This window comes from Loxodonta africana, chromosome 8 (genome assembly GCF_030014295.1).
Source record: "Loxodonta africana isolate mLoxAfr1 chromosome 8, mLoxAfr1.hap2, whole genome shotgun sequence".
Classification (NCBI taxonomy): Eukaryota; Metazoa; Chordata; class Mammalia; order Proboscidea; family Elephantidae; genus Loxodonta; species Loxodonta africana.
In genome coordinates, this window is record NC_087349.1 from 44,290,566 (window position 1) to 44,314,942 (window position 24,377).

A 24,377-nucleotide genomic window follows, 5' to 3' on the forward strand; every position below is an offset into this window, starting at 1 on the left:
TAACAGAATTTAGCACTACAAATGGGATTGTGAGGATTAAAACAGTTAACATATGTAAGGCTCTTAGAAAAAGGCTGTCTTAGGAAAAAAAGCTGTCAGCATTGAGAGTCAGTGATTCAGGGATTTAGTCTCTCTTATGTTCCTATGCTTTAAAATTCACTCAAGAACCGTTTTAACTTACCCTGCAATTCTTTGATATACAATATACACAGTTCAGTTTTTGCCAGCTATACGCCAGCAACGTACACCAGAGCAATATCTGGCAGAGAATAAATTTTATGTATTATTAAAGTGAATGTAGCCTTTATTTTAGAGGAAATCATGACAATTTTGATTCCCCTACACTGTCAAACAGTATGTGGTTTAAATTAACAGTAGAATACCATATGCAGAACCTTTGGACAAAAGAGGCTTTTTTTTTGAGAGACTCAATATAGATAGCAGCCCACATCTCAGACCAGGGAGATGCAGGAGCTCATATCAAACTAGGAATTTAAATCAACTTTAGTACCACAGTAATAGTCATTTAATTGAACAGGGATCATGTCGATAGATATTTGCTGTTGAGAAAGCAGCTTCCTACATTCTTTTAACCTGAGTTTTTTCCTTTTTACTGATTCAAATTACAGAGAAAAGCTGGAATTGTTTCATTTCCTTCCAAGTGGCCAAAAATAATGGTTTGTTTTTAAAGTACTGGCTTGCTTGCTTAAGCTATGTGGTGCAGTAGAAAGAGCATGTGTTGGAGAACAGGGACAGAGCTGTGTTTAGATCCTAGCTCTCAGTAGCCCAGTTGTGACATTATAGCAGGTAAGTTACTGAGTGTGTTACTTCTCATGGTTTAGCGAAGCACCTACAGACTATGCTGATTATGTAAGAACAAACACAAAATAAATGACATTTCAAAGTATTTTGTCACAGAAGTGTGTAAAAGGAATGCTTATGATCCACCTCCCTCCCCAAATCGCCTAAGGGTGACTGCTTTGGTGTTTTTGCTCCTATCTGCTGCACTCTACTCCAGTCAGGGTAGACGAAAAATAAAAGCTTCATAAGGCTCTTCTGTTATTCCTGAGCTGTGAAGCTCAGGCTGGTTTCACTCTATGGATCGTTTCCCATGATGAGTTCATTAAATCTGACAGTAGTTTTTGTGAGAGACTTTTATTAATGAATTCATCTATAACTACTCTTCCTTATAAGTTTTCACATTCTTAGTACATTCTGTTGAAATTTACTTTTTTTTCACATTTAATTCTTATAATCTACCTCTACAATTTATAAAAAATACTAAGAAGGATAACACATCTAAAACCACTTGTTTCAGAGAAATATAAATTTTCTATATAACAGGCAAAATTATTCAAAGAATGATTAGCTGTAATATTAAAAGGAAATCTTGACATACTGAATATTACTTCATAACAATGGAAACATTTATGTAGATAAAATGCAACTGATTTCAATCTCACTAAAACAGCAAGTCTCATTCTAAGTTTAAAATTCTGCAAGTATAAAAATCATGTCTATCTTCATACATAAGGAGATGTTATAAACTGAATTTCTGAGTTCTTACTACATTAAGAATCATACCTTCTTTGTTTTGGGGTACTTTGTAGGACATTTATTAAGCGCTGGAACTTCAGTTTCCGTCATTATTTCGGCTAGTGCAGTTTCCGTTTCAGGTTCTATTGCAAGTACAGCATTTTCAATGTCATTTTGTTGTGCAGCAACTTCTATGTCAGGAGAAGATGGCTGGATATCTGAACACATGCTGACAGTTCTGTGTCTCCGACGCTGTTGTCCAATGTGAGTCCTACTCCGAGAAAAACTTTTTCTCTGTTTAGTTCTATTCACTTTTGCAGGGGTTGGCTTGCTGGCAGTTTCTTCTTTTGCTTGTTCCTAATTAAAAAACAAGAGAATAGAAATTTAGATACTATGTTTATATAAGAAAAAAAGCTGAAATCTAAAACATTAATTTCCTTCAGAAACTACTTCTCAAATTTCTTTATGATTTCTGGCACATACTGAGTTCACATAATTAAAAATTTTCTTACTCTTAAAAATATACTCTTACATCTCAGCCCTAGATTCTCACAGGATTTGAAAATGCTATTGAAAGGGTAATATGTGACTTTAATAAAAATCCCTTGTAGATATAATTAAATCCTGTGCAGAAATTTCACTGGAAGGTGCTTCGTGAGAACAGACTAGAGCTGAATAGTAATACCTGAATAACCTCAGCATCGCTGACGATCTGTGCGTCTTTACATTCAGTTTTAACTTCAGTTTTGGCTGTGCTGATTCTTTCCAAAGCTTGTTCTCTTCTTTTCTCTCTTTTTTCAAGTCTAGCGAAAGCTTGCAGAATTGCTTCCATTTTCCTTTCTTCTCTTGTCTGGGAAATTTAAAGTGACATAATAAATAATGTTTGGAAATTAAAAAATCCAAATGTTCATGGTAAATTTTTTAAAAATAACATTGTTAGTAACAATACTTCTGTGATATGAAGAAAAAGATATTCATTAAACAACTTTTAGAATTTGAAACAGCATTTCAGTAAGCATTGCAGTTACAGATACATTTCATGAAAAGAGTTCTCGGATGACTAAGTGTTAATGATGAGTAAAACAGAAGCCTCAAAAACTACGGTGCTTTACCAAACTGAAAATCATTTTTCTTAAAAATAGAGAAGCCAGCCTTTTGTAAAGTTAATATGTTGAAAAGCTAATTCATACACACTTAGGGAGCAAATATAGAAATGTAGCAGCATATAGTGGAGTTGAACCCATGACTCTTGTCATTTACTATCTCCGTCACTCTAGGTAACCTTTCTGACACTACAAAATGTGGGTAATAATACTTATACTTCGCTGGATGGTTACTGAGCTCAAATAGAAAGTGTCTTTAGTTTTCAAACAGTACTTGGAAAAATGGTAGGCATTCCATAAGTGTTAATTATTATTTCTACTTTAGCCCATTTGCCCTCCATTATAATTCTTATAAGGCATTCCTCTACCTTCTGCTCTTCCTGTCTTATACTGACAGTTCAAGGCAGGGACTGAGGAACAGCAAGAGTTCCTTTGAACATCAGTTCTCCTTGGATGGAGAACATTAAAAGCAAGACCCAGAGCCTTGACCAGTGGGCCTGGCAAATGCTTCAGCTCTCAACCAGAAACAGGAAGCACGTCCATCAACTGTCCAGTTCTCCAAATGAAAAGAACCAGGTCCTGAGGCTCAGATCCATTTGTCTTTCCTCCTTTATTGTCATCGATGTGGGGAAGAAAGAAAGAAAGATCAGAAACTCAAGGTCTGGCTGCCACAGTCTTGTCAACATTGGAGCTTTAGTTCCAGTAATTATCAGCAGAGATTCAAGCATCAAGACACCTACACTCTGGAAACTGCTTACTCTTTCTTGTATTTTTTCTTTGTTACACCTTAAGGGAGCAAAGCAGTATGCCAACAAAACTCTGAGAATACTTACAAATTTCTAAACTGTTACACAGTAAATTCCCACACTACAAATGTGCTACTCTTTTAAAAATGTGTTATCCTCACCCAGGGAACTAAGGTCCAAAGAGGGAAGATACTTGTTCGTAGATACACATCTGCATTTTAGCTCTCTCCTAGTCTGGCGTGGGTAATCAGACACTAAATTAAGTAGCATCTGCAAAATACGCTCTTAACTGCAAACTGGAGGTTTTAAAGCTGAATTCTTTAGACCATTCTATGTCTCAAGTCTTTCAAATTTCTTATTACTCTCCCTTGACCCGTTTTGCCTTATGCCTCTCTCTCTCTCTCTCTCTCAAAAAACTCGTTTCTGTATATTAAAAAAAAAAAAACAGTTGCTGTGGAATTGATTCTGACTCATGGCAACCACGTGTTTCAGCGTAGAACTGCACTCCATAGGATTTTCAGTGGCTGTGGAAACTACCCTTTTGGAAGTAGATCATCAGGCCTTTCTTCTGAGGTGCCTGTAGGTAGACTTGAACCACCAACCTTTCAGTTAGTAGCTGAGCACTTAACCGTCTGCACCATCCAGGGACTCCTGTTCCTGTATATTAGGGCTTTTCTAAAACCCTAAATTTGGAAATCTGGAGTAACAAAGATCATTTTTTAAATTGCTTTGCCTGATGAACCACGTTGGGGGGGATACTTACCTCTCTTAAAAAAAAGCAAAGTAGATGTGGGAAAAGTATATTGTTCTGGAAAAAAACTTGTCTAAAAGGAGGAGGTATCATTTTATATACAGAAGAAAAAAAAATTACCCATAAGCCAGGCATCTAGAAAGAAACTTTCTATAATTATCCAGGGTGTTTCTAAGATAAATATGAGTTTATGCCAAAAGATGTTTCTTTAACATAGTTTAGTATTCACTTACTTTGGATGGTGGGAGTGAGAGAATAAAATTCTATGATGTAAACACTCAAAATCATTCAATTAAAAATTGAACTCCCTTGTAAATAGAAGTAATGGGTAGTCAAAGCAAAACCTTAGGGATGATCTGAAATGTTTTAGAGCTGGTCAGGATCTTAAAAAATAATCTCATTTTATTCTAATAAAATAAAGTCCATGTACATTAAATGACCCACCAAAAGCAGAGAAATAATTGTCCAAGTTTCCTTGCTCCCAATTTACTCTTCTTTCTAATAACCACTGACGTACTACACATAAGGCAATTACCAGAGCTGTTAACTGAGTAAGAATACAGCTGAAAGCACTGAACAGATTTCCTAATAGTTGTAACCTAGCTTCACCTTAAAGCACACAAACCTTGTATGGGCATGTAAACACATCTTGCTGCATCTACCTACTTTAAATTCCTTAAAGTTTGTGTCATTCAGCTCTATACTCACTGCTGCATCTGATACATTCTTTGACATATACCTAAATATACAGTATCTAATAACTGAAAGCTTACCATTCATTTTATAAATCTAACTGAAAAACAACAGCTGTATAGGTAGCTTGAAGGAGTTGCAGCTGACTGTAGGTGATCAATTTGGAGACCTTTTTAATCTCCCAGCAGATTGTCCATAGAACCTAACACCTGTGCCTGATGTAATTTAGGTCACATTTCTTACATAGAGCGACTACTGTGACCTGTGTATTCCATAAGCTGGACAACAGAACGAACCTGATACACAATGAGAATCAGATATGGCTGCGTTTCAGGAAGACTGCGTTCGTTTTTGACACACCATTAATGCTTTAGTGTTGATTGAGATCTATCTGCAGGTTGCTTTTATGACATAGTTTAAGGCTTTACAACAGCAAATATAGAGTATTGTAATTTCCTATAAGAAAAAATCTGCTTAATAATAGCCCTTTATAGGATTTTATCACTTGAGGGGTAGGTATTTTGAGAATTTTTATTCTAACATGGTGCTTCAAAGTAGAAATATACTTACACAGAAATTCAACTTGAAATCATAACTTTATAGTTGGAAAAAATTATAGAGCTCTTGTCTAAGCCTCCTGTTCAACAGATACAGAAAACTCAGGTCTATATAGTCCGAGGGTTACATAACAGAGAATGATATTTCCACTTAGGCTCAATGTGATTTGGAAACTGCATTTATATATACACTTGTATATTTATGTAACATTGCAACTGACGAACTTTAATGAGTAAATTGTTAATATTTATCCCAATTAGAGAAACATAGCTGATAACTTGAAAATGAGTAAAAGTTTATGAATTTATGGATGCTGTAATAGCTTTAGAGGGAAATTTGCTAGTAGTGGGGTCTATGAATTGAGAAGGAAACAAAATGAATGAGGGCATCGATGGACTCCTGATTTACTTTTCTGCCTTGCTGCTGACTAGGAGTAGCTTTTCTTAAATGTGAAAAAGATACTGCCCAAAATATTAAAGGGAAGGGAAATGCCAGAGCCCACCTGCCCAACTGGTCTACACTAAAGTCTTGAAATTGTACAGAAGCTAAAACGTTCCTTGTGCAAAAGTACTTCCCTTACCCTTTTTATCAATTAGAGATTAATTTACCAGTCTTTAAAAAATAAGATAATCGGTTACCAATGAAAATCATTCCTGTGTAGCTTGTGTGGTATCCCTAGTTCCTCTTCATCATATGATGATTTATTTTATCTTCATAGATGTTCATTATTCCCTGCATCTCGTCCTCTATGAAAGATTGTCCAGGGCGAGGACCTTGCCTTGCTTGCTCACCAGTGTATCGATGCCCAGTACCTCAAATGGTGTTCAGCATGTAGCGAACAAACTTTTGTTCAGTGAGTAAGAGTTGAACACATACAAAACATGCATCACTGTTACTTGAAGTCATATAAACTGGAAGCATTTAAAACAAGATTTTGGAAATCTTGAATTTATTACAAGGCAGCTAAAGCTTAATATTCCTAATTTTATTTGAACCAGAATACCTATAAAAACAAGTGGGTCCCTTTTGCTATTCAATACCATAATGTTGTTACTCATCTTTAAAAATTCAATTCCTAAACAATGATGAGAGAAAGCCAGCCCTTAGAAAAATAAATGATTATTAGTCAACATCATGATCTCTCAAGGGTTTTTAAACACACCATGTGTCCTGAGAATCTCAAATGTGGGGAATACGGTATGTAGTGTTCACTAAACTGAAATGGCCACAGCACCGTCTTTTCCATAGAACATCTCAGAGTTCTGTGGAATACTTTGATATGAACGACGAGGACTGGGTATATTGTGGCAAGAAAATTCCGCATCCTGGCAAGGCCTCCAGCACACTACATGGACTATGATGTTTTCGTGACCTGTCCAGCTGATTCCTGAAGTACAGTGGAATTGCCCCATAGGGTTTGTCATCTTTATGGGAGTAGATCGTCGGGGTTTTTTCTTTCATGTAATGGCTGGCGGATTTTTGAACCGCTAACCTCCTGATTACTAGCCGAGGGCTTTAACCATTGTGCCACGAGGGCTCCTTACCTGGGCTATAGGAAGCTTCATTTAGTTCGCACTTAAGGGTGTATCTTTTTTCTCAAATGGCTGCCATGAATATTTATTGAGCATCTACTTTTATAAAAGCCAACCATTTTTCTCCCCTAGGAACTGGGGCTGTGACCAAAAAAAAAAAAAACAAATTTTTGCTCTCATGGAACTTATATTCTAGTGAGATTTTATACAGACTATCTTAGCTGCCTGCTAATTTTAGGAATCTCATATATAGGTAACTACTACTTAATCTCCTTCTTGTTGTTTCTCATGTTTCTACCGTTCTAAATGTGAATACCTACTAAACAACCTTCATGGACTTCAGTTAAGCGATCTGACTATAATAGGCCATCAAATACTACACCAAGAGTGTATTCCCAGGGCAGTTACTTTAATGAGGTTATAGAAAACTTTTGAAAACACAGTATTTTAAAAATACTATATAGGTTTTTTTCATGCCATTATAAATGGGGGAGGAGGAGAAAGGAAGCCACCTTCTTATCTTTCAAAAGTATTATATTTTTAAACAATCACTTGTTCAGTAACTAAGGTGCTCTTCACGGTATCTAACCCCCTTCCCCTCTGGCAAGGCTACAACCACCTAATGAATCCCACCTTAACTAACGTGTACGTGGGGGATAAGTGGCGCCCTGGTTTGGAATTAGGTGAGTGTGTACAGCCTACAGTATTTGTAATGCCATAGCTTAACTGCACTTACTGTAAGATTCTCTCAACCCAGTTTTAACCTACTGCCTAAGAATTAACTCTTACTCGCTGAAGTAGAAATATACAGTAGCTTTCCATTCAGTCCCATGCAGTTCAGCTACAAGTTGGCTTCTGTAAGCAGATTAAGAACTTCCTAAACCCACTGCCACTGAGTTGGTTCCAACTCACAGCGACCCCTCAGGGTTTCCAAGGCTGTAACTCTAAGGAAGCAGACTGCCGCATCCTTCTCCCACCGAGTCACTGGTGGTTTCAAATCACCGACCTTTTGGTTAGCAGTCAATTGCTTTAACTTCCTAAGAACTAAGGGGCGGGGGGGAGGGGGAAGGAACCAAAAAACAGAAAACGTAGGGAAAAGGAAATGTTAATAAAACAAATCCAAGAAACTTCACCAAAGACAACATTCAGGCAGCTCACACATGAGGAAATGCTATGGATCACTAGCCATTACAGAAATGCAAATCAAAACTAAAATGAGATACTATCACACCCCAACATTACTGGCATGAATCAAAAAAAACAAAATTGTTGGAGAGGCTGTGGGGAGACTGGAACCCTTATACACTGCTGGTCAGAATGCAAAATGGTACAACCATTTTGGAAAACGATATGGTGCTTCCTTAAAAAGCTGGAAACAGAAATACCATGTGATCCAGCAATCCTACTCCTAGGAATATATCCTAGAGAAATAAGAGCCATCATACAAAAACATATGCACACCCATGTTCACTGCAACATTCACAATAGCAAAAAGATGGAAACAACCTAGATACCCACCAACAGATGAATGGGTAAACTATGGTACATACAAACAATGAAATACTATGCAACAATGAGGAATCTGAACTATGCATTAATCTGGAGGGCATTATGCTGAGTGAAATATGTCACAAAAGGACAAATACTGTATGAGACCACTACTATAAAAACTCATGAAAAGGTTTACACACAATCTTTGATGATTACAAAGGAGGAGAGGGGTGGGGTGAGGAGAGAAAAACACGAACTAGACAATAGGTAAGTGGGTAATACACAATACTGGGGAAGCCAGCACAACTTTTCCAAGGCAAGGTGACGGTAGCTCCACAGACACATCCAAAAAACTGGAAGGACTGAATTACTAGGCTGAAGGCTGTGGGGACCAGGGTCTCGAAGAACATCTAGCTCAACTGGCATAACATGGTTTACAAGGAAAATGTTCTACATTCTACTTTGGTAAGTAGCGTATGGGGTCTTAAAAGCTTGTGAGTGGCCATCTAAGATTCTCCACTGGTCTCACCCCATCTGGAGCAAGGGAGAATGAAGAAAACCAAAGACACAAGGGAAAGATTAGTCCAAAAGACTAATGGACCACAACTACCACAGCCTCCACCAGACTGAGTCCAGCACAACTAGGTGCTGCCCAGCTACCACCACCCACTGTTCTCTGACAGGGATCACAACAGGATCATGGACAGAGCAGGAGAAAAATGTAGAACAAAACAAATCCAAAAAAGACCAGAAACTGGAGAAACCCCAAGAGTATGGCCCCTGTACACCCTTTTTCACTCAGTACTGAAGTCACTCCTGAGGTTCACCCTTCAGCCAAAAATTAGACAAGCCCGTAAATGGAGACTAAATGGGCACACCAGCCCAGGGGGGGAAGCATGAGAAGGCAGGAGGGGACAGGAAAGCTGGTAGGGGGGAACCCAAGACCAAGAAGGGGGAGAGTGTTGACATGTTGTGGGGCTGGCACCAGTGTTACAAAACACGTTAAATTTAATGATAAACTGATTTGCTCTGTAAACCATCTAAAGCACGCACGCACGCACACACAAATGATTTGATGTTTTTTCATAAAATCATTTAACATTTTTGTGGTCTGTAACCAACCTTATCTCCCTATACCCTCCCCGCACCCAACCAGCTATAATCCTAGCCAAAAAGGATTAATCACACTTCTCTTACCTCTAGCCTATCTCCCCTGCAGAAATAAGCAACCATTCAATTCCATACGAGGTAGCCACCAGTTTGCTTCTATATACAGGTTAAATCTTTACTTCTTAAAAGCCTGCTCATAAGGTGTATCACAAATACTACCCTCGTTCATGAAACAGTCTCAGATCCTCCCAGCAATAAGTGATCCACCATATTTATATCTCCTTTACTAATGGACCACAACTACCACAGCCTCCACCTTGGCTGATAACCAAAAGGTTGGCAGTCTGAATCCACCAGCTGCTCCCCGGAAACCCTACGGGGTAGTTCTACTACGTCCTATAGGGTCGCTATGACTCAGAACTGACTCAACAGCAATGGGTGTCGTTTTTGATTTTTTACCACTTCTAGGAGTGCTGGTGAATCAATCACTTGGCAGCCAACTGAAAGGTAGGTAGGTCTACCAGCTGCTGCGTGGGAGAAAAATGTGGCAGTCTGCTTCTGTAGAGATTTACAGCCTTGAAAACCCTATGTGGCAGTTCTACTCTGTCCTATAGGGTAATCCAAGGGACAGCAATGGGTTTGGTTACCTCCTCCTGCTACAATGTAGTTGTTTTTGTAAATGCCCCTGAAGGCAGAGGCATTGTCTAGCCTTCCAGTATCATCAAAAAGAAGCAAAGTCAGCAACCAAAATACATAAATCCACTGGTACAATTTTTAGAGACTGAGCAAGATGCTAAATATTAGGTTTTGTGTGAAACTGCCATTTGTGTAGGTAAAATTAGTCAAGTATCCACAAATTCATATGGTTCAAAGCTACACTACAAAAAAATGACTTGAAAGACTACATGGTGGTTTTTTCACACTTTCTTTAACGGGAATTTATTTACCAGGAGGGTATGACTAACTCCTTTTATCACAATCTGGTAAGTATATATGCTAGCTACCATCTCCATTATGGATCAAAAGTCAGTTCTGTCACAGGAGAAAATTTAAATCAGTCTAACAAATTTCTCTGGAGTAGTATTAATACTATTTTCACTTTGTCCTGTTTTTTGTTTGTTTTTAGTTGAGTTGCCACTTTTTGATTTGACCTTATCTTCCCAACTACTGATGTTTATCTAACCAATACCGCAAACACGAGAAAAATAGTGATTTATATTTCAGCTTTTCAAAACCAAGTATTTTGGCCCTCAAAGTTAGGGGGAAAAAAACGCTAATTGCTCAGGAATCCCAGGATGTGTGTTCTCGTGTTCTGCTGACTGACTGTGTATATCTAAAAATTCAGTAATTCAAACATCAACACAAATGTACCAATTAAAAATAATAGAACTGCAATGACTTTGAGGGGTTACTGGTCAAGGAGCCAAAAGAAGATTTTTAAATTTTTATTTCACATCCTTTCACAATACCAGACATAACACACTTTTCAAGTTTTCCACATTTTAGTCCCATAAAAATATCCAGGCTTCACAGCCACATTAGTAGCAGATCTTAGAATGAATATGCTAAGATGGATATAAACACTTTGAAGTGTTCTTCTACATTAATCTAGCATATTTATAAGCAAAATCAACAGGACCAAAAATGGATTCCCAAGTAAGCCATTCCATATATATCTTTTTAAGTTCCACCAAGTTCAGCATCAAAAAGGGCATCCATTTTCTTCTGGGAACTGGAAATCAGAATGTTCTAAGTTTCTCAGCACTGACAGGAGGATATAGTGTAAAAGTAGCTCCGTACCCGTATGAACTTTTAAACAGAAATCAATCTAAATAAAGTATTTTGCAGGTATAGAACCTCCAGATTTTTTGTTTTGTTTTTTTGCATTTCATACATTTTTTTCAAGTGGTTCTTAATAGCCTCCTCCTCCAACCAGACACATGCCTCATACAGTAACCAATGATACTCTTAAAGTTATTTTCCCAAAAGTTTCTGCAGGATTAATACAAATACAAGACTGTGGGCAACTGTAAGGAACGGGACGTTACTACTAAAAATCTACAGTCAAGAGAAAGAGGCAGCGGAATCTGGATAGGTATAGTAATTCCCATGTAGCTGAATCTTGAAAAAGGTTTAAGTTAATTAGGTATAGGAACTCCTTTATAACCAACGTCCTCCAGTATTTTCTCCGTAATTTGCCTGTCTCCTATCTCTAACCCTACCCTCTCCCAAAAGAACAGTTTCTAAAATCCTGAGGCTGTGAGACAGTTCTGCACTGTTTTTCACAACTGTGAATAGCATCAATAAATCGATAATTATAGTAGGCCTACAATGACCGCTTTTAGAGATCACACCCCTAAGTGTATGACGCTTGGGATTCCATGGAATATAGCATGCGAACCACTAAAGCACGGAAGAAGGGAATGGTGAAACTTAACACGAAGATCATTAGTTTGTGAGCTCATTTTCAAATCCTGGGGCACTCGAAGTATGATTAATAATTTCTTAACTATAGTACTTTCTTAACATTATATTGAACACTAAATTACCATCAATTTGTGAGAAAGTATCTTGTCCTAGTTTTTATATTGGTATTTGCAAATAAATAGTACAAGGAATATGAACCCAAAACTTTATTTTAATAAAAACCTTATTTTATGATAGTATGAGAATACAGAAGGACGTAGCTACCGAACTGAGGGGGGGGGTGTTTTTGTTTTTTTCATAAGCCACTTATTTGGTGCTGTTATGAGCTTTAAAGTTCAGTTCTTGGTTTATACTAAATCCTGGAGAGAGAAAATAAAATTTAGCTAATGAAAGACATTTTAAACAGTAATGTGGCATTAAAATTTATTAATAGTTCTCAGCTTCAAAAATGTTTAAAATATTTAAATGTCATACATTCTTAAATGTCTAACACAAAGTAAAAATATACAAGATTAGTGGAAATTACTTGAATGATAATGATAAAGCCAATTAGAATTTCTAATAGCACATCAAGGATTCAAAGTTGCTAACTTCAGACAAAGGACAGTCAAAGTCCAGGTAACGGCAGCAACAATTCCTACGGGAAGAGCAGCTGTCACTACGCAGAAGCAACAGCATTAGGCAGCTACTGACTTCCCAACTTACCATCTTCCTTTTCCTTTCTGCAATCTGCTCCTCTGATTCCATTTCAACTTCATTGCTAATAGTTTTTTCTTCTATATCATCAATAAAATCTGGTTCCTGAAAGATGGAAATGACTGCTTTATAGAAAGTGCTATTTCATCAATAAACTAAATAAAAATGTCTTTCAACCACTACTTTACAAGCAAACAACATATGAAAATTACAAGCCTACCTATTAAGAAATTTAAAACTGGTCTCCTAATTCAAGAAACATTTCAAAATCGAGCAATCAAATATTTTTGGTTTTTAAAGTTCTAATCAATAGAGTTCTTATCAATAAAGAACCCAGAAGGTCATACATAGTAGCATGGCCGTATGTTTATATTCTTCCCAAAACATAAACGTAATTATTTCACAAAACCCAGTGCCTACAGAGTCCTCAATAAATGTTCACTTTAAAACATATTCTTAGTAAAAATAATGTAGTGGAAGTGAACAAGCCCTTACTTTATTTTCACATGCTTCTATTTATTTAGGGGGCATATAATATGTATCCTTACTGATTTTCTTCTCAAAAATCTTACTTGCTATTTTGTGGCACCCTTATAAGATTGATATGCAGTATTTTTATGCAAATAACTCACGCCTTCTACCTTTGTTTACCAAACATGCCCTCCCCTTCCTAGGTATTTTCCTAAGTGCCACTATGCCAATTTTTCACGATTAGCGTGCTTACAAAAATACCTCGTGGGGGGAGGGTGCAGTTGGCAAACAAACGTAGAAGGAGCATGTTATTTATGTAGAAATATGGTAATTACTGTGTTTCAAATTTTTAAGGAAGAAAATTTTATGGCTTAAGATTTTAAGTAAAAACACTGATTATGAACATAAAATGGCCACCCAGAAGATTTTTTAAAATCACCAGTCTTAGAAAAATCTTATATTCAATTCCTTAAGGATTTAATGGCTAAATTATTTCTTAGTAATAAATATACAAATTCTAGCAGAACCTGTATTTTACACCTACAAATACTTCATAAAATAACAGAATAGACTTAAAAATATTTTAAACAAGCAATTTTACATGAAACAAAAAGGTTTAAAAAATGACAAAATTGTTTTCCCTTGTTAACTCGATTTCTTTCATCAAGAATCACTAAAGCATGTATATCAGTACCTGATTATTTGATACTGATAATCTCAGTGGAGAAAGCTTTCTCTGTTTACTTTCTGGGCTCTTCATTTTGTTGGTTCCTTCACAGTCCAAAGCATTATTCTGATTTTGTGTATCTCTTTCTTTTGCAATATCCTTGTCTTTTTTTCCTTTTTTCCTTCTGGTCTCATAACCACTATTGATGTTTTCCGTGGATTCCGAACTACGTTTTATAACAGGGCACTCTGGATTTTCTTTGAGGCATGCGCAATCCACCTTGTACTTACTAGAAAGATAATCAGTGAAATATTCAAGATACAAAGCAAAGCTGTAAGATCTTCCAATCTATTTTCAGCTCCGTTTCCACAAAATTGTATACTAATTATACGCAATCCTTACTTTTTACTACTTTGCATTCCTGGTTACTATTTCAAATGAAATTTTATTTTCTCATAAAAACAATGTTATTATTGGAAGTTAGTTTCTGACCAGAGATTGAATCTTCAACCAAAAAACTCAAAGCTTTAAGTTTTTTAGGTAAAATGATAATGTAGCTAACACAAAATAACACTAAGGCAAAAAGTATAATTATTTCAGTGGTCCCAGATATGATAAAGTATATGTTCTAAAAACAAAAAACTACTGACCTGAAGTTTGACATACATAAAAAATGTTAGGTGTAATAAATACCAAACCTTAACTAGGTTTATCTTATAATTTAAGGAATGATTTGAATAACCAGACTTCTTTAAAAAGCTACTTTAAAAAATTTAAAGTTACATTTCCTTTGCCCCTCTTAAGTATTCCTCTTTTAAGAGGAAGCTTGAAAAATAATTGCACTGTCTCACATTTTCACAGTGATGATAAATATTACACTCCCATTTTACAGATGAAATAACAGTTCAGAGAGGGTCGTATCTCATCCAAAGTCACAGTTAATAACTGGTAGGGATGGCATTCAGATATAGCTCTGTATGACTCCAATGCCCACACACGTTTCATCTCTTCAGTATTTCTCAACTCTCTGCCCTCTTTATGTCTACAGTAGTACTACCAACATTTAGTTCATCTCTAGGATACAAGCTAAATGCCGAAATCTCAGTTAACAGAAGTCTCCAACTTTGCATGTTTTAAGTAGTTTGTTTACAATAAAAACAATTTACTTTTCCAATTTTCTAATATTCCTACTCATTCACTTTCAACACTGCTAGACAGGTGTTAAGTCAAACTGCTTAATCCTGTGAACCAGGGGTAGAACTCAAACATTTTATGGTCCTACTCCCCACCCTGCAAAATCAGGTATTGACAAACTAGCTTGAATCTCTTCCTAGGTATTTTCCTTAATTTTAGGATAACAGACTGCAAATAATGATGATGACAACAGGTAATGTTTATGAAGCATGTACTCTGAGACTGGAACTGTTTTAAACGCCACTTTCTATGGGTTAACTCACTGAATCTTCAGCATGTCCCTGTTAGCTGAATATTGTTGTTATTCTCATCCTATACTTGAGGTAATGAGACACAAAGTGAAGAAGATGGTCCAAGGTTACACAGCTAGTACAAAACCAAGCTAGGACTTGAAACCAGGCAGATAATAAAAAGCTTTTATTCCTGACCACCAAGGGATACACAGTCTCTCAAATCAATGAGTAAAGAGGCATTATGCTAAACTGCCTACTTTCTAAGGGAGAAATGGCTCAAAAAGAATAGCTGAAGTTATCAGTGATAAATTAGGCTCCAAAAATCAGGCAGAGGTGCAAGCTGAAGAGAAATTTAGTTTAGAGAAAATGTGGACATTAAAGACTTCTGTATTTAAAAAGGATAACAAACAAAGTTTAAAAAATAAAATACACAATAGGATAGCTCAAAAGACTACAGAATATATATATTCTGGATATAAAGAACTCCAAAAAATTTTCAGGAAGAAAAAGACTACCCAGCAGGAAAAGCGACAGATAACATAATTAGGCAATTCACAAGAGAGGAACTCCAAATGACAAATGAATATATAAAGAGATCCTTGGTAAAAACAATCAAATTTTGGGTGGAAGGTATCAGGCCATGAGATTGTGTCCTATATTCATTTATGAATAGCCTTACAGATTTTATTATGTATGATCTTCCAAGGGAGGCAAAACTGCATACATGTGTTTTATTTACGAAACTATAGTATGAAAAAACAGATTCAGGAAAATTGTTTTACTGCCTTAAGATTTTTGTGAGAAATGTCTCTTTAGTTTTATCTGTGAACTGTTTCTTCATGGGCAAAATAAAATGGAGACTGGAAATAGATACACATTTAGTTGTTTAAAAAATACTGGCTTTAATTCTGTTTAAATTATATTTATTTTGTTGCAGTAGCTGTTTACTCTCTCAACTTTAGACACTTTGTCCAAGGAAATAAGTATCTGCATGGTACTTGATTTAAATAAATAGATCCTTGGATTCATTAATAATCAAGGAAAATGACAATTTCTAAAATATAAAAAGACACCATTTCACGGAGATTAGGATCAATTTTAAGTCTTAAAGAAATGGAGGAGGGAACTAAATTACTGTGGGAAAGTGAATTGGTACAAGATTCTTTGGAGAGTAATTTACCAGTGTCTAGTAAATCTAAGACTGTGTACATTCTGTAACTCAGCAATTCCACTCCTAGGTAACTAATATGGAAAGAACATGTATACAGCAGATATGTGCAGAAGGTCAAAGGAACACTTTTTGTTAAAGAGTCATCAATAATGAAACAGACAGATAAATGTCATCAGCAGGGAAAACAAACGAACCAGAGCTACATACATATAATAATACGGTTAAATGTCACAAAAGTAATGAATGAGAAAAGCTGAATACAGAGGAATACAATATGTAACAATTTATATAAAGTTTAAAAATACACAAAATACTAGGTATTATACGAAAACAGTAAAACGTTAAAGAAATGTACCAAAGTAAGGCCAGTGGTTGGTCATCTCTGGAGAAGGAGGGAAAAGGGAAGATGAGATGCAATCTGGCTGTTAAACGTAAGGGGTTGTCAATGGACAATGTTTTGTTTCTTGATTTGAGAATTCCATACACACGTTTGTATTACTGTTTATACCTTTTGTGTATTAACTTTTTAAAAACAAATGGACATTTCTAGACTCAGAATTAACATTTTTCCCCCCTAGTGTTTGAAAATCCTTTCAATTCACACTGCAAAGAAGATTTGGTACAACTTGTTTTGAAGGGCAAAAAAATTTACTCGTTCATACTGATTAACCAAATTAACTGTATAACTAAGAACCGTATCCCCTAAAATACAAGTATAAAAGGAAATACAAAATCTCATATAAACCAGGTCAGTGTTGTATGGCTGAATTAGGATTATTAATTATAGTTACTAGGAACATTTAAATCACAGTAACAGGGGAAGTTAAGAAAACTAAAAAACCAAACCTGCTGCCGTCAAGTTGATTCCAACTCATAGAGACCCTATAGGACAGAGGAGAACTGCCCCATAGGGTTTCCAAGGAATGGCTGGTGGATTCAAACTGCCGACCTTTTGGTCAGCAGCCGAGCTCGTAATAACTGCGCCACCAGAGCTCCACTAAACAATGATGTAATGGAAGATGATACAAAAATGCTTATTTTCAAGTACTTTTAACTTTCTCATGGTGAATAAATATAAAAAGCTAAGGAAGTAATGACAATGTCTAGGTAATAATAAGGACATTAAGAAACTATTTTGAAGCAACAGGTACAATATTTATACACTTGAACTTACCAATTCCCATAGTCAAAATCAAAGGCAATAGTAATTTCAGTTCCCTTTGGAATATTCTGTATTGAATAAATGTAAAGATGTATGGTTCCATCTTCAATTTCATGTCTCACCTGTTAGTTACAAAAATAATTTTATATATCTGTAAATTATTTTCTACCTTAGAAACATCCTACCATTTTGAAAACTATTCGAAGTATTTTACAAATACAACTTGGAAAATAAACCATTAATTAAAAAACTTGTAATGACCAATCTGTAGTTACCAACAGGGAAGGAGATAAATCAGTTTTTGTAACCAAACATCCCTGCCGACTGCCAACCCCTACTCCTACTCCTACAGCACACCACGTGGCATAAAAAAAATAGTGTATTTCATCAATTCTAAGATTCACCTGCTCCCATATTTTAGCATCTCTGAAATTAATGAGTCTTAAGTTATTATTGCAACTTAGTTTTGATGAAATGCAGTAATGTTACAGCAAACAGCTGAGTACTTCTCTAAGCCAGACATTGTTCTAGGTGGTTTACATGTATTAACTCCTTCAGTTCTCATACCACTGTTTTACAGATAAAACTGAGGCATAGATAGGTTAAGTAATTTTCCTAAAGTTACAAAGCTAGTAAGTCAGAAGAGACATAGGAATCTACTAAGTCTGGCTCCGAATTCCACACTCTTAACTGCAACATTGTATTATTATATAATTAAGAATGCTTATTTTGGCATGTAGAAAAACAAAGCCAAAAACATTACTTTATACTCCACACTAAAATACAATTTTATAAAAAATTTTTATAGTGGCACATACAAAATCTGCTTTAGCTTTCAGCTTTGTCATCTAACTTGATCAAATCATAGCATACACTTAACCCCTGTGCTGGTGGTGTTATGTACTGCCGAACTGGTTCCAACTCATAGCGACCCTATAGGACAGAGTAGAACTGCCTCATGGGGTTTCCAAGGAGCAGCTGCTGGATTTGAACTGCCGAATTTTGGTTAGCAGCCAAGTTCTAGGATAAACAGAAAGGAGTCCAGTATTTTCTCTTACAAGGAACATCACAATTTCTTTAATGTGCAGAGTAACTTTTAATGCCTCACAGTTAGTATCAACTAAAATTTTCTAAGATGCTGGATGACATAAAAAGTATCAGTAGTTACAGTGTCTCAGGCTACCAGATTTTATACTTACTGCTCAGATATCTGCCCCAGCCCCACGAAAGACTTCTGTAAGCTTACCTCTGCATTGGGTGTACAAGAACGCCTGATGAACCGAGCCTCATTCCCAAAAGTCCTTGCATCAACACACATCTCTAGCCCGTGAAACTTAGAATAGAATAAAACAAAAGGGTATGGTCTACAAAGAAAGAAACACATTTTAAGCTATTAACATTTTAAAATAGCAATCTCCTGTTATTGTTATTCTTAACAGGTAAACTGACGAGAAAACTTAGGCACAGAGTTTAACTTGTAAAAGGCTCACAATTAGTAAAGCCAAGATTTGAATACAAGCAGTCTGACTCTAAAACCCACTCTTAGTCACTATGCTAATAAGATTTTTACCTGTGCCTATAAAAAAAAAAAAATTTTTTTTATATAGCCTTACATTAATCAAAGATAACTCACTGAAGGTGGAAATCCAAGTTTACCAAAAAAAGAGATAAAAAGGGAGTGACTACTACATTTACAGAATGGTTCATAATCGGATGCCCTTTAAAGTACATATTTCCTGGTGCATTTAAAAGTGTTTGATTTATATCCATTTCAGATCAAATCTGGTATATAAAAGAATTCTTGTGTATCTTTCATATCTTTAGTAAAAAGTTCAAGTTACAAACAACAAGAAATGTATTTAATAATTGGAGGACACAGACTGGGAATATTACCCCTAGAGACAGAAGCATACTGCTAGACCTTAAGGAAGCAATGGCTACCAGGATCCTATTGCCCACAAAAGTCCCATGCCATAGAAGAGGCCTCCAATGTCATTCCAATACCAAGAAAGTAGAAGCTCAAAGTAGTGGCAATAATGCAGAAGAAACCCAGTACTGTCTAATAAAGGCGAAGGAGTTCTGCCTGCAGTCACTCACCACAGGTCTTTCTGGGTTCTAGCAATTATGGTAGGAGGAGTTAACACAGGTCCTAGTGAGACAAGGTTCCTTGTAATCTCAGGTAGTAATCAGAGTTCATGATTAACATTCACTTATATTGGTCTCAGAAACCCTGGTTGCATAGTGGTTAAGTGTCGCGCTGCTAACCAAAAGGTCTGCAGCTGGAATCCACCATGCGCTCCTTGGCACTCCTATGGGGCCGTTCTACTCTATCTTATAGGGCTGCTATAAGTTGGCATCGACTCAACGGCAACGGATTTGGTTTTATGGTATATCGGCGTCAGGTCCCTAGGTGGTAGAAATGCTTTGTGCACAACTCTAACCTAAACGTTGGCGGTTCTAACCCACCTAAGGGTGCCACAAAAGAAAGGCCTGGCTATCTGCTTCTGCAAAGATTATAGCCAAGAAAATGCTATCGAGTACAGTTCTACTCTGTTAACACACGGGGTCGTCATGAGTCACAATCGACTCAAAAGCAAAGGGTTTGGTTTATTTGTTTTTTTACATTGCTGTCAGTTTATATTAGAAGTAGACTGATTTCAGGATTTTTAGCTAAACATGATAGGCAAGAGACAGAGAACACGTCTCTGCCAATTTCTCTAGTCATTTTTATGTTATATTTTATTATAGTTCAAAAGTTATCATTAGTGACTGTTCAACCACCCTACAGTTTAAAATACAGAAATCATCACATAGGAAAAAAATACATATAATCACAGTAGTTTGGTGAAATAGCCAAAAATTTAATACTTAACTACAGAAAACTAGAAGAAAAATGAAGGAATGTACCTCTTGAAGAAATATCCATTTGCTTCGAACTGTTCTCTCAGCATAAACTTCCCTCTGTACTCAATAATAAGTGCATCAGGAGGCAAATCTTTTGCAGATTTCAGAATTTTCTTATTCTTTTGTATATGGCTCTAAAATCAGAATAATATTGAGATGAATTAAACCTGGCTGCTTTTCAGGCTAGCTACTTAAGATATACAGTACAAAAAGATATTCATTTTTAACTTTTTGACAAACTATATTTACCTCTACAGGAGGTTTGAAAAGTAAATTATTGGTATTCAAATCTGATTTATTCATCTCTTTTTTGTCGTTTCCATTGCCTAATCTCAGGGCTATTCTCTGTGCCTCCCTCTGAACACCCTCACTATACTGGTTATTATTTGCCTCTTCGTATCGGTCCATCCATGCTTTGATTTTTGTCTCCCATCCAAAATTTGAACCATCAGATGAAGGATCAATCTCTGGAGCTGAACCCTAAAATAATAGCAAGCAAAGCATTAATCTATGAAGTACTTATGCAAAATCACATAAAACATAAATGACCTATATAAAAGAATATAAAGTAGAAATAAAATTTGGCTTTCTACGTTGTTCCTGGTGGAAAAAAAGACCTCCCACAGTTTTATATTCCATGCCAGGCAAATCAGTTGGAAAACTGCAAGAAGCTGAGTTAAGTCAGAAGAGCAGAAATTCAAGCTTCACTATCACTACTGTAGCCAAGTGGAACATTCAGTGTACTTGGAAATACCTGAAACTTTGGTGAACTAGACAATAATTATTATGTGAGCAACATATGCTTCATATTAAGAATCTCCTGACATGTTTTATAACAAAAATATACTTTGATATCTTAATTTAGTCCTATTATATGCATGATAAATTTGACACGACTCACACAATGTGAAGTGAGCTAAAATGATCCATGACCTAAATTCATGGGCTATTATAATGAGGGCAAGAACCTTCTAGCTTAAAGTACTTGCTCCTCCTCGATCCAGAAAACCAAACCCATTGCCATCCATTCAATTCCAACTCACAGTGGCCCTAAAACTTGGAGGATATGAATGCTAAGGTTACTACCACTTCTTAATATGCTACAAAATAAAAAGAACCCTCTAATTGGAAAACAATTTACTGAAAGGCACAATTACCAACCATTTTAAAATGCATTAAACCCTGGACTACCACAATTATATTCAGGTAATTCTTATTTGCAATCTTAAGATGAGAACCAACTACCGCAGATAACAAGACACATTGTATCTTATGGTTAACTTCATTCAAAATTACAATGGATAGGATGCGTAAAATTTCAATTTAGTTATAAATGCTGTTTGTCAATTTCTTTTTATAATACTGAAAACCTTGATGAAAAAAACAGATTAATTGTATAATATGCACAACATAACTGTGAAATTGAAAAATCTGATTTCATGAGATCCTTACATATCCTTTTAGACATGCATAGTAACACATTCCTAAAATTTTCCATCAGCCCACTCTTCATATGACTGACCAATTTTTATTTAAAAAGTATCATTCTTTTCTACAATGAAATATAAGCTATATTAAGCTGCTCAACTATTTGATGGGGGTAGGCTTAGTTTACCAACTGATATTTTATGTATACACCTAGTCTACATTACAGTGATCATTTGATAAAGAAGAGATTTTTTTTAAATATGAGATACTACTTATATTTAGGCTTTCCTCTGCTTTATTAAAGAAATCTATTCAGTTTTGTTCCCACCTCAGCAATTTTAGCATCTATAAAATTGAGGATGCATTCTAATTAAAAAACGAGGTACAAATGACTAATACACCTTATGCTTCTAAGGTGGCTCTACAGTGATTTTACTATATATTATGACAACTCATTTAACTAAATCACTAGAATCCCAATTATGGTAAAGAATAAACTATCAAATTCCAAATGTGGTTTTGTATTCTTATTCCTAATGTAGTGGTTTAGAGACATGGAATGTAGTGATAACTGAAATTCAGATGAACCAAAGTTTTAATACTAGAAATTGTTTATATACCTCCTCTTTTGATTAACGTTTTAACAGTGCTAAACAAACTACAAGACTGGTTTAATAACCCGATTAGAATTTTCTATGATCCCACTTCTGATAAAGATACTAACAAGCAGTGAAATGACACACAATGAAGAGAGCATAAAGTAAAGATTATAGATAAGCAACCACTTAATAAGCTCCTGAAAAATTCACAACTGATAATAACGGCCTGAAATTTACTGCATTTACCTTAACTCTTGATGATTTCCTAGATCCTTCACGAAAGGCCTAAAATAAATATGGAATTCTGGGTCAGTATTTTTAAAACCGAATATAATTAACACTTATGAATCAATCTAATCACTGAAGCCATTTAATAAAGTTTCATAGCAACAAAAAAATGTGGTAATAACCATTAAATTCAGAATGAGCAGAATAATGAAGATGCTTACTGGAATATATTCTACTACTGAAAATGCACACTATGTAAAAACATGAAAACATGTACATGATATGATGCTAAGACAAAAGCATACAAATTTTCTGTGTGCACCGATATTACAACTATAGGAAAGTCATTATGATAGAAATTTAAAAGTCAAATTTAATAGTAATTTTGCTGAGGTGGTAAGTCTGGGGGGCATAAAATAATGTCATTTTCATTCTGTATGTCAAATGGCAAATAATATTCGAGCACTTAATGGAGCTTCAATAATAAACACTGCAGTAAACAGGGCTGCATTTTTTTATTCAATAAATATTTACTGAGAGCCCACTTATCTGCCAGGATCCAAAAGAGATAATTAGACTTAATTCCTATCTTTCTCAGCCCCTTCCCCCAACAAAAAGCATAAACTATTTAGAGAAACTAACAAACACAAACTTACAGCAAGCAACATAGATCCAAATACATTTAAGTATTCAGTTACTGCACAGACTGTCAGAAAAGTGTGAGATTTTAAAAAATTTAAAAAGCACAAAAATCCTTCACATTAAAGGTAGAACAAGAGCTAGGTAGACCATAGAGAATGGATATATTTAGACAGATGGACAAGTGAAAGGAATATGATCCTGGTATTAGGAAAAACCATGATAAAAGGCATGGATTAGGCAGAAATATGTCACATTCAAGGAAAAACAAATATACCATACTTTTATCTACTTAGAAGTAGTGACACATAAGACTGGCTAGAAAATGTAAAATTAGAGAATGGAAACCTCATTTAAAAGTCAAATTTTATGATTCCAACTTAAATGCTGTATATTCTTTACTATGAAAGAGAAATCTGAGCAGAAGAGGGATATAAAAATGGTATTTACAGAAACTTTGATAATCAAATGCAAAATGGGCTGAATACGAAAGAGGATGAAGCTAGAGAAATCAGATAAGAAGGTATTACGGCACTACCATGTGGTATGAGGGCTTAGACTGGATTTGTAGCAACAAGAAGAACTGTGTATCTGAGAGACATTTCAAAGAAAACATTGATAGAGCTTTTGAAAATAAATCCGGATGTCAAAGACTAAAGATAACGATTTTTAAGCCCTGGCAATAACTGTGCTGCTGGGGAGGGGGGAAAAAAAAACAGAATTTAAAGGATGGTCAAGGAAGATACAAGTTTGGTTTAGAAAGAAAATACTGCAAGAAAAACAGTAATAGAACATTTATAAAATATTTGCTGATAATGATTTTATGAACTAAAATAATCAAGTTAAAAAAATTCTTTTCATGTTAAAATTAGAAAACATGACTTAAAAAAATCCTAATTCATATATGGGCCGTGCCACACAATCCATGCCTTTTAATATTTTATTCTGTATTATTAATAATGTTAATACTTTGTCAAAATCCTGAATTGCTAAAATGGCAACAATTCCAAAATGGGGTTTTATGAATATTTTTAGACT

The 24,377-nt window shown here is 35.5% G+C and overlaps 1 protein-coding gene across 16 annotated transcripts in view; it reads right to left on the reverse strand.

Annotated features, from left to right (window-relative positions):
* KMT2E (lysine methyltransferase 2E (inactive)) overlaps positions 1-24,377 on the reverse strand; it is a 94,841-nt gene that overhangs the window by 13,014 nt on the left and 57,450 nt on the right. For 15 of the 16 annotated variants that reach the window (XM_003407196.4, XM_010587330.3, XM_010587329.3 and 12 more), the window contains 9 exons: positions 22,719-22,757; positions 20,695-20,925; positions 20,449-20,579; positions 18,788-18,905; positions 17,554-17,663; positions 13,809-14,070; positions 12,653-12,748; positions 2,222-2,386; positions 1,585-1,893 (listed from right to left, as the gene is read on the reverse strand). In XM_003407196.4, the coding sequence (XP_003407244.1) occupies positions 1,585-1,893; positions 2,222-2,386; positions 12,653-12,748; positions 13,809-14,070; positions 17,554-17,663; positions 18,788-18,905; positions 20,449-20,579; positions 20,695-20,925; positions 22,719-22,757 (1,461 nt within the window). The remainder of the gene's footprint in view (positions 1-1,584; positions 1,894-2,221; positions 2,387-12,652; positions 12,749-13,808; positions 14,071-17,553; positions 17,664-18,787; positions 18,906-20,448; positions 20,580-20,694; positions 20,926-22,718; positions 22,758-24,377) is intronic. The other variant, XM_064289873.1, reaches the window with a different exon arrangement.